This window comes from Chanodichthys erythropterus, chromosome 7, assembly GCF_024489055.1.
Source record: "Chanodichthys erythropterus isolate Z2021 chromosome 7, ASM2448905v1, whole genome shotgun sequence".
Classification (NCBI taxonomy): domain Eukaryota; kingdom Metazoa; phylum Chordata; class Actinopteri; order Cypriniformes; family Xenocyprididae; genus Chanodichthys; species Chanodichthys erythropterus.
Window position 1 is genome coordinate 27341224 of NC_090227.1, and position 11281 is coordinate 27352504.

General features: G+C 34.2%; 1 protein-coding gene across 18 annotated transcripts in view; it reads left to right on the forward strand.

Annotated features, from left to right (window-relative positions):
* elapor2a (endosome-lysosome associated apoptosis and autophagy regulator family member 2a) overlaps nt 1-11281 on the forward strand; it is a 197039-nt gene that overhangs the window by 5983 nt on the left and 179775 nt on the right. For all 18 annotated transcript variants that reach the window (XR_010895502.1, XR_010895503.1, XR_010895504.1 and 15 more), the window contains exons 3-16: nt 949-1138; nt 1647-1794; nt 1903-1992; nt 3551-3656; nt 3733-3885; nt 5950-6038; nt 6373-6553; nt 6674-6802; nt 6987-7077; nt 7298-7400; nt 9007-9144; nt 9234-9497; nt 9824-9997; nt 10074-10257. Coding sequence is in view for 7 of the 18 variants with exons in the window: in XM_067390022.1 (XP_067246123.1) it covers nt 949-1138; nt 1647-1794; nt 1903-1992; nt 3551-3656; nt 3733-3885; nt 5950-6038; nt 6373-6553; nt 6674-6802; nt 6987-7077; nt 7298-7400; nt 9007-9144; nt 9234-9497; nt 9824-9997; nt 10074-10257 (2040 nt within the window). In the remaining 11 variants the exon portion in view is untranslated. The remainder of the gene's footprint in view (nt 1-948; nt 1139-1646; nt 1795-1902; nt 1993-3550; nt 3657-3732; nt 3886-5949; nt 6039-6372; nt 6554-6673; nt 6803-6986; nt 7078-7297; nt 7401-9006; nt 9145-9233; nt 9498-9823; nt 9998-10073; nt 10258-11281) is intronic.

Genomic DNA, 11281 nt, shown 5'->3' on the forward strand with positions numbered 1-11281 from the left:
AATAGTCAAACAAAAATGGCATGGTGGTAAAAAATTAAATTAATTTAAAGGGGTCATGAACTGCATTGTTTTATAATGTTTCCTGGGGTGCACTTATAATGTTAGTATGCTGATTATTTTCATCCTACTAAGAGAAACAACGCAAGTTGATGTTTAGTCACTGGTTTGATTACTGACACACAAAGAACATCTGACTGTTACATGAATCATTACATGAGATCAGATCAGGCATTAGAATTAACACAGTTACTTACATGTTGCATTACTGTCAAGTCCAGGCACTGCACAATATTTTGTAATCCTCAATGGCATGTTTATTGCTTGGTAGCTCGATCCGGTTTAGCAGCACACAGGCCTATGTTACTAAGACTACTTTTTGCATGTCATGCGCGAATCGGTGGGCGGGGCTAAACAGGCAGTGATGAAGTAGGCATTGATCTTCTTCTGCGGAGGCGGCGCTTGCTGCCCTTTGATGTCATAGATCCCCACTTTGAAAATCTTGTCGTTTGCTGGGTCTGGTGTCAATAAAAGCTTTTATTGGACTAACAAGGAAGTTTTCAGCTCTGAAACTTACAGGATATTCTTATAGTATGATGACCTCTTATATGTCAAAAGCTCAAGGAAAAGTTGATTTCTCAGTTCATCACCCCTTTGAATAACCGAAGAATCTGCCAGGGACATAAAACAAGCAAATTTTATTTACTTATTTATTTGTGTACATCAGTGGTTTGGATATTAGATACATTTATGGCCTATTTTTAGTTAGTTAGTTATTTGTTTATTAAAAAAACAACAACAACAACAAAAAAAAACAAACAAAAACAAAGCATTTAAAATTAAATTTGCCCCACCAAATATTTTGATTATAGTGATGGATCTTGTCAATACATTTTCCAATGGTATATCATTAAAGTGCATTGTACATTTGTTTACATCCTTGTCTGTCAGCATTCTCGTGCAAAGCGGGGGAGTTTCTGGAGATGTCAGCTCAGGAATGCACACAGTGTGCGGCTGGCACTTACTCCCTGGGCAGCGGCTTACGTTTTGATGAGTGGGATGACATCCCTCCTGGATTCAGCAGCCTAGCAACCTCCCCTGATAACTCACCCAACCAACAGGATGCATCCACCTGCAGCAGGTGAGTTACTTTGGAGAAGTCTTGTTTTGATATATTTTCTATTGAAACGGAAAGTCGGGGTGGGCTTTTTTTTAATTACTTTTTTTAAATTGTTTAATTTTTGCTTTCTGTATTTGGTGTGTTTAAAAGGTATTGAGAATGCATTCTCTTCATTGGTGCAGCACTACATAGAGTAATACTAAAATCTTAATGCACATACATAATGTAGGAAGTGCATATCAGATTCAGATGTCTTGCAATGACTGTTCCCAATCCAAGTTCTCATTTCTTTGGTTCTCATCAAAGTGCTTTATTTTTACCCTTTCACTTTATTTTATTTATTTAATATTAAATCAGCACACATTCGGATTAAAGCATACACAGACTTATTTGTGCAGGCAAGCACACACTTCCAGAGACATGAAACAATTCAACTATTAAACCAATCATTTATTTTTATCCTGTTATGCAACTGAAGGCTATAATCACCACAGTGTGTGTGCCTTGTTGTGTGTTTGTGTGCTTTTAGTGCAAAGTGGGTTGTTCAGGGTTCGTATCTGGAGTCCAACAGGGATGAGTGTACTGTGTCTCTGATCTACACTGTACACTTAAAGAAGCCGGGGTCCGTGTCCTTTGACTACCAGTATGTGGATAACAGCATCTTCTTTGAATTCTTTGTAAGTTTGGATTCCATTAATACTGTGTAGACACGTTTGTTTGTAAGATATTTTAGGACATCAAAAGCAGCTATTCTGTATTGTACAAATCCTAATGTTTTTGGACAGATTCAGAACGACCAGTGTCAAGAGATGGACCAGGATTCAAATAAAAAATGGATCAAACTGACTAGTCATGGAGAGTGGGGCACACATAATGTAAGTCAAAAACTCATACATTTATATGTATACACACACACACTACTGTTCAAATGTTTGAGATTAGTTTTTTTTTTAAATGTTTCATGAAAGTCTCTTATGTTCACCAAGGCTGCATTTATTTGATCAAAAATGTAATTTATTTTCAGCAATTTTCAGCATCATTACTCCAGTCTTCAGTGTCACATGATCCTTCAGAAATCATTCTAATATGCTGATTTGGTGCTCAAGAAACATTTATCATTATTACCAATATAATATTTTTGTCAAAACTGTAAAGATTTTTTTCTTGTAATGATTCTTTGATGAATATAAAGTTCAAAAGAGCAGCATTTATTTGAAATATAAATCTTTTGTAGCAATCTAAAGGTCTTTGTCTTTTTTGATCAATTTAAAGCATTCTTTTTTAATAAGTATTAATTTCTTAAAAAAGTTTGTTATTGCACATTCAGTAGTAGTTTTCCGTTTGCAATTCTGTTTATCAATGCTCGAAAACACTCATTTAAAGGTGCAATATGTAAGAGTTTTGTAGTAAAATATCCAAAAACCACTAACCACAGTGTTATATATTTTGTTCCAACTATTTGTAAATCGTGAGAAAATTGCAATTTCAACTAAGGCTCCGGGATGTGTGAGGAGTTGCCTGTCAGTTGCATCATACCTGCATTACCCTCGGTTTCCGGTTTTATTTTGTAGAAACCATGGAAACACCGAAAATGGTCTAATATATTACATGTTTTAATAGACAAGGGAAAAACTGTATTGATTTATTTAGACAGAAAACGAATTGTTGTTATATAGCTCAACACATTTAGTCTTATTGTTTACATCTAATATTCTTGATTTTTTTTTTTTTTTTTTTTTGCGAGTACCATGCTTTACCATGCCTCAGAGAAAAACACTATTTTGTCAAGTAGCTAACATATCATAATCAGATGCAGCTTTGAAAACAGAATTTTCTCCATTATACAATACGTTTTAAAATGAATTGCATGCCATTTATCAACACAAGCCATCCAGCATTTAATATGATATTCTAATATTGATCTATCTTACTGCAGTGTGCAACAAGTGTCTCACAGCAGCCGCCGAGCGAGCGCACAGAGTAACGATATAACATCATTTTCAACACACTCAAATGTATCTAATATGATTAACAGAGCTGTGTTACCTCATATTCATGAATGGAAAAAAAGCGGAAGCAGCACTGGCGACTGTGACATAATAAAAGTCCCACTGCTCGTGTGCAATCGCTCCAGCGGTCTCGTTCAGCTCCCACAACACTCGGTCCTGCTCTGCTTCATACTACAGTAACATTAATAATCACATCCATGAGCATGATTTCTTCCCGAATCCTATCCCTATTCTTTTGCACTGGCTGTGAGGTGAAGACCACATGTCCCAAGATTCCCGCACTCAAACTTGCCGTCATCAAGCTGCGCCTTTGTTTTGAATAGGCCTCTAGCGACCTCTAACGGACAGAAAATATTACATATTGCACCTTTAAGTTATTTTTACTGCATAAGAGTAATATCTGAGATCTTTCTCATATGATCAGGTTAATCTGAATTCTGGCACTAATATCCTGTACTGGAGAACTAGTAGAGTCACACTCGGCTCTAAAGCAGCCAAACCGGTACTCCTGAAGAACATACAGATAGAAGGTGAGGATGTGCATTCTCTTCCCTTATAATATGAAAATTGTTCTGCATTGAAAGTGATGTCATTTTTCTCTCTCAGGGGTGGCGTACACATCAGAGTGTTTTCCATGTAAGCCTGGGACTTTCAGTCGCACCCCGGGTTCCTCCTCATGTGAGCCCTGTCCACGGGACACATACTCTGGCCGAGGAGCCAGCTCCTGCACCCCTTGCAACACAAAAACACACTACGCCTGTAAGTGCTACACACATTTAAATACCACATAGGCTGGTTTCTAGATATATGAGCTCATAGTAGGACTTTAAAAACACATTAATTTAAATAATAATTTTATGTATGTATGTATGTATGTACACTACTGCTCAAAAGTTTGGGATCGGTAAGATTTTTAATTTTTTTAAATGAAGTTTCGTCTGCTCATCAAGGGTGCATTTACTTAATTAAAAATACAGTAAAAACAGTAATATTGTGAAATATTATTACAATTTAAAATGACTGTTTTCTATTTGAAAATATTATAAAATGTAATTTATTCTTGTGTTGGAAAAGCTGAATTTTCAGCATCGTTAATCCAGTCTTTAGTGTCACATGATCATTCAGAAATCATTGTAATATGTCAATTTGCTGCTCAAGAAACATTTTATTGTTTACAATTGTACAAAATATTTGTGTACAATATTTTTTTTTTCAGCATTCTTTGATGAATAGAAAGTTCAAAAGAACAGTGTTTATTTGAAATCTAATCTTTTGTAACATTTTAAATGCCTTTACTGTCACTTTTGATCTATTTAATGCATCCTTGCTGAATAAAAGTATTCATTTCTTTAATTTGTTACAAAAGCTTTGTATTTTAGATAAATGCTGTTCTTTTGAACTTTCTATTCATCAAGGAATCCTGAAAAAAAAGTACACAACTGTTTTCAACATTAATAATAATAACAAATATTTCTTGAGGAACTAATCAGCATATTAGAATGATTTCTGAAGGATCATGTGACACTGAAGACTGGAGTAACGATGCTGAAAATTCAGCTTTGCCAACACGAGAATAAATGACTTTGTAAAATATATTCAAATAGAAAACAGTTATTTTAAATTGTAATATTTTTTCACAATATTACTGTTTTTACTGTATTTTTAATTAAATAAATTAAGCCTTGGTGAGCAGATGAAACTTATTTTAAAAACATTAAAAATCTTACCGATCCCAAACTTTTGAGCAGTAGTGTATATGTATATATTCATATGAATTTCAAATAAAATGATGATGGGTAAATATCAGAATTCTAATTTTTGGTTAAAATTCAAATGGCTCATTCTCTGCATTTTTAATACATGTATGTGCATACAAAAAAAATCACATGCATTAATGTAGGGATCAATTTATTTTTAAATATGTCATCTTTTTTAGTCAGGGTTTTACTGTTTTATTAAAAATATAATATTAAATATATTTCATAACAAAATTGTATCCCCCCCACCCGCCCCTACATTGAACCCTCTCTGCCAAAACAAGTAAAAAATACTTAAAAATGAAAGTTAGACTGTCATAAAGAAAGCTTACAAAAATCTTAATAACGTAAAACGTGAATTTTTCACCCTCAAATAAACCCTTTCTGCCAAAATAAATAAGTAAAATATACATAAAATTAGGTTTAGGTAATGCTGTTTTTCTATAAATAATTATGCACAAATTATTCAAATTTCTCATAAATTTGGCAAGAATGTTTAAAATGAAGAATCAAAATGTATGCAAAAAAAGTATAAAAATACTTTCTGTACCTTTTTAAGTTTGATAGAAGATTTTTTTTTTTTTTAAATATACATACAGTCAAACCAAAAATTATTCAGACATTTTTGATATTTTTAATATATTTTTACTAGTGGGTGCAGGACACTATAGTTCATTTATGTAAGTGAGTATAGCAAAATAAAGTAAACTGTGACATATTATGTCCAAAAATTCTTCATACAGTGGACTACCGTAAAATTGCTAAAAAATTTGGAACAAAAAATTTGTTCCAAACACTTTGACCTGACCATGTTTTGCTTAAGTGTTTTCTGACATAATTATGATTAATGTTTTCTGATACAGTTTAACTCTGAGATCTTGTCATATTTTATTACCATTTTTTTTTTTAACCTATAGTGAATAAATTGTATTAATGAATGAAATGTTCAAGGTGTCTGAATAAATTTTGGTTTGACTGTATATACATACATTCTTTCATTCCTTAAGGCTGGTCTTCCAAACTATTCGCAGTCTATGTGAGATATGATTCTTCTGTATTTTAACAGCAGAAGGTTCTGCCATGTGCAAAAGTAAAAATCCATGCACAGAGAGAGACTACATCCAGACCTACAGCACCTGTGACAAGGATGGAAAGGTACACACACACACACACACACACACACACACACACACACACACACACACACACACACACACACACACACACACACACACACACACACACACACACACACACACACACACACACACACACACACACACACAACAACTATCAGTGTAACCGATTATTAAGAAAAAATAAACAAAAAATGCAATTTATTTTTATATGCAATGCACTCATGCTCTAACAAAATTATGTAAAAAAATATATATATACAAAAACAACTGTATTTTACATAAAATAAAACAAATAGAAATATTCAAGTAAATAATTGAATGCGTACTGAAAGCTGCTGTCTCTTTCACAGACTCAGGTCATATATAAGTGGGTAGAGCCTAAGATTTGTTTGGAGACTGCTGCAGGTGCAGTAACACTGCCACCCTCTGGTCAGCGTGAGCCATGTCCACCCTGTAATCCTGGTTTCTATAACAACGACACTGCCACCTGTTCTCCCTGCCCACCCGGGACTTACTCGGATGGGGACAAAGGTGATAAATCATCCTAACATCTTACGAAGGATGTATAAAACGTGATAATTTCAAAAGCATGAACAAAATTTTAAATAACTAGCCAAAAGATATTAAACACGGATTGTGTGGCATCTGTAGCTTGCCAGCCTTGTCCAGCTGGCACGGAACCTGTCCTCGGGTATGAGTACAAGTGGTGGAACGTGCTGCCTGCCAACATGAAGACATCCTGCTTCAACGTGGCCAACAACAATTGTGATGGCTTGAATGGTGAGAGATTACACAAGAATGGTGTGGTATATGTTACAGCATATGGTTGTAATGATTATTTTTGCTGCTAGATGTCGCTGTTGCGTCACTGATAAATACAAATCGGCTTTTCTGTACATTCTAGATGTTCTTCACATTTGTGCATATTAATACCTTCATATCTTTTACTTTTTGTGTCTTTTAGGTTGGGAAGTAGCGGGTGACCATGTACAATCAGGAGCAGGTCGTTCGGATAATGATTATCTCATTTTAACTCTCAGAGTGCCTGGATTCAAGTGAGTCTTCAAGTAGGCTACTTGTCCACCTCCTCACAGCTACACTATTCAAGTGCCGCCCACAGCATGTCGCGTTCATTAAAGCTCATTAAAACCTTGTGTGATTAGTATGGTTAAACAGTGTACTTCACCCCCTCTGCTGTGTGAGTTGGTATTACAAGATGCGTTTCCTTACATAACCTCTGCTCTCTGTGTAAAAATGAGTCTTTGTTCCTATCAGGTTGCCCGTGTCTGTTCAAGGAGCATCCGGCAGTGAGTACGGCCGGATCACTTTTGAGTTTGAATCCAGCTGCTCAGCTGACTGTGAGTTTTACTTTATGACGGTAAGTGTGTTTATATGCATTTGTGAAACTGTTTATGGTAGATTATTTGATTTTTTTTTTTTTTTTTGATAGACACAGTTTTAATCTGCTTTTAAATGTGCATTTAAAACATTTTACATCTAAAGAATGTTAATTTTGATGTCAACACACTGGCCTTTTGTAACAGTTGGTATGAATTGAAGTCGTATGATGTTGTACAACCTGAATCAAACAAAACCTTATATTTATTTATTTATCAGTCTTTTTTTTTTAGTCTTAAAACGACTTACAAATGAGAATCGCAACAAGCGATTCATCTCAAAGAGGCAATAATCACGAGAAGTGCTAATAAATGAAATAGTATGGAGCAGTACAAGATAGAACAAGGAAAGCTTACAAAAAGCTTAATACCATAAAAAAAATTTATTTTTTCCACTCACATTAACGCTTTCTGCTAAAATAAGTAAAATATACATACAAATGAAAGTTAGACTCACAAGGAAGCTTACAAAGCTTAATCCCAAAACAAATTTGTATCCCCCCACATTAACCCTTTCTGCCAAAATAAGTAAAATATACTATTTTTTAAAAAAAAAAAAAAGTTACTGTGACAAGGAAAGATTACAAAAAACGTAATTTCATTACAACATTGTATCCCCCTACATTAACCCTTTCTGCCAAAATAAGTAAAAAAAATACATAAAAATGAAAAGTTAGACTGTCACAAGGAAAACTTGCAAAAACAGGTAATTGTATTCTTCACCCCTCACATTAACCCTTTCTGCCAAAATAAGTAAATATACATGAAAATGAAAAGTTAGGCTCACAAGTAAAGCTTACAAAGCTTAATACCATAACAAAATTGTATTTTTCCCCAACTCACATTAACCCTTTCTGCCAAAATAAGTAAAATATACATAAAAATGAAAGTTAGACTCACAAGGAAAACTTGCAAAAACAGATAATTATATTCTTCACCCCTCACATTAACCCTTTCTGCCAAAATATGTAAAATATACATGAAAATGAAAGTTAGACTCACAAAAAAAGCTTACAAAAAGCTTAATTCTATAACAAAATTGTATTTCTCGCCCTACATAAACCCTTTCTGCCAAAATAAATAATAAAAAAAAATACATAAAAATGGACTGTCACAAGGAAAGCTAACAAAAAGCTTAATCCCAAAACAAAATGGTATTCCCCTTCACATTAACCTTTTCTGACAAAATAAGTAAAATATACAAAAAACAACAACAAAAAAACAAGGAAAGATTACAAAAAGCTTAATTTCATAACAACATTGTATTTTCCCCTCACATTAATGTTTTCTGCCAAAATAATAATAAAAAAATGAAAGCAAACAAGGAAAGCTTGCAAAAACATATAATTGTATTTTTTCCCTCTCACATTAACCCTTTCTGCCAAAATAAATAAGTAAAATATGCATGGAAATGAAAGACTGTCACAAGGAAAGCTACAAAAAGCTTAATAGCATAAAATTGAAATTTTTACCCCCATTTTAACCCTTTCTGCCAAAATAAATAGGTAAAATTGTAAATTATAAATGTTTAAAATTAGGTTTAGGTTCAAATTGTAGTAATTGATCATGTTTTTGTTGTCGTTCCAGGATGTGAACAGAAGAAGCACAAATGTAGTTGAATCATGGGATGGGAGTAAAACCAAACAGAGTTACACACACATCATGACTGAAAACTCTTCTGTTGCGTTTACCTGGGCTTTCCAACGCACCAGTCAGGCTAGTGATGTCAGTACAAATGCATATGCACGGAGTGATTAAAAAAACATGTTTATGGAATGACAATAGTTATAATGGTCGATGTCACTGTCCATCAGGTGCGTCAGTATGTAAATGACATGGTGAAGATTTACTCTGTGACTGTCACCAATGCCATGGACGGGGTGGCATCAGCGTGCCGTGCCTGTGCCTTGCAGTCTCAGAAAGCCGGCTCCTCCTGTGTGCCGTGTCCAGCTGGACACTACATTGATAAAGAGACCAACCTGTGCCAAGAGTGCCCTCCCAACACCGTCCTGTCTGGGCACCACATCTATGGCAAAGAAACGTGCCAACCGTGTGGGCCGGGCAGCAAAAGCAACAAGGTATTTCAGTTTTTCAATTTAATTTAATTATTATATTTTAATTAATATTTTCTCCCTATATATGCATTTGGTAACACTTTAAAATAATTTGTTTAAAATAATTTAAATTGATTGTTTATTTAATTAAATTGTTAGGATATTTCCATTTAAATACATTTATCAAACAATTTTTTTATTTAATTTTATTTCCAATAAATAAATATGTTATGTTTTCTTCATTCCAATTGCTTATTGGTTAAAGAATAGGCATTTTTAAAAGTGTTTTGTGAATAGTAATAATAACTACTAAGTGTGTGACCGTCCTCTCTTGGATGTTTAAATCATAGGAGCACAGTGTGTGTTTCAGCGACTGTTCGTTCACATACACTGACCAGAATCGGACTCTTCGGTATGACTTCAGTGCTCTGACGTCCGCTGGGTCCATCATGAATGGGCCCAGCTTCACTGCGAAAGGCACAAAGTACTACCACCTCTTCAATATCAGCCTGTGTGGAGCTGAGGTACAATACACACACCTGAAATGAGCAGAAATGACATCACAGAATATTATTTATTCCATCATCTGTCTTTTGTCAGGGTCACAAGGCTGCAGTCTGCAGAGATAATGTCACAGACCTGCCCAATGAGGACGCTGAAAGTGGTCTGCTGGGCAGTTCAGTCGAGGCTTTTCTCTGTCAGTCAACGATTATTCCTTCAGAAGGCCGGGGCTTACGAACAGCCCTTTCCTCTCAGTCCATTAGCCTGGCCGACACTTTTCAGGGTGAGAGAAACAATTCCATAATTTCAATTTTCAAGCTAATTTTTTATTTTTTTTTCTGACTCCTTGATAGTGTAGCAGATGAGACTTGCATGTCCATATTTCATTCATTTGAAGTACTTACCAATAGGGCTGCTAAAATTTGTTTAACAGACTTTACATTATCAGTAAATAATGGAGAAAAGCATCCTTAATGGTTTATTTAATTATAAATTAAATCCCGATGGGACTTTTAACTAAAGTAAAGTCATTTGCAGTTTAATCACCAAAGCTCAATAATATCACTTACGAGCAAAACACATTGTCAGAGCTGCTAACGGTAATGAGAAGACTGTTAGGGGACTGTGGCAACTATAAAACATCTTCATGCATTTATTTAATTTAGTCTTCTACTATCTGAATGCATTATACACCTATGATTATATTATGAAAGGATAATTGTGCCAAAAAAAAAAAAACAGAACAACAACAAAAAAATGTTTTCCACACACTTTGGTACATAAGAAATCCTGTTACACTCCTGTCAGGAAACAATTTTATTTTATATCATTATTTTAATACAATTATTTTTGTTATATTATATTATATTAATTATATTATATTATATTATATTATATCCTCCTGGGACCCAGGAATAGACTTCTGTCCTCTGTAGTGGACATTATATTTGAGTGATTTTCTCTGACATCATACATGTCACAGTTTTAAGTCTGGATGTCCTGTAAAGAGCACATTCAGGGCTTTGCAGAGATACCAGATTTTTAGAGGTTTCCCCATGACAACAACAACTTCTTGGTCTTTAATTATGACTGAAAATGAAAATTAGCACTCTTATGGAAATATGATAATATTTTGTGATTAAATTTAAAATTTATTTAAATCGGATTAATTTTCAAATTGTTTATTATAAATCAACATCTCAGGAAAATGTTATGGGGTTTCAAATCAAAATATGACTTTCTGTTATGAAACAGAACATTGATTTCATACATGTCCACTGTAGAGGACACCAGGACTTAAATCATGT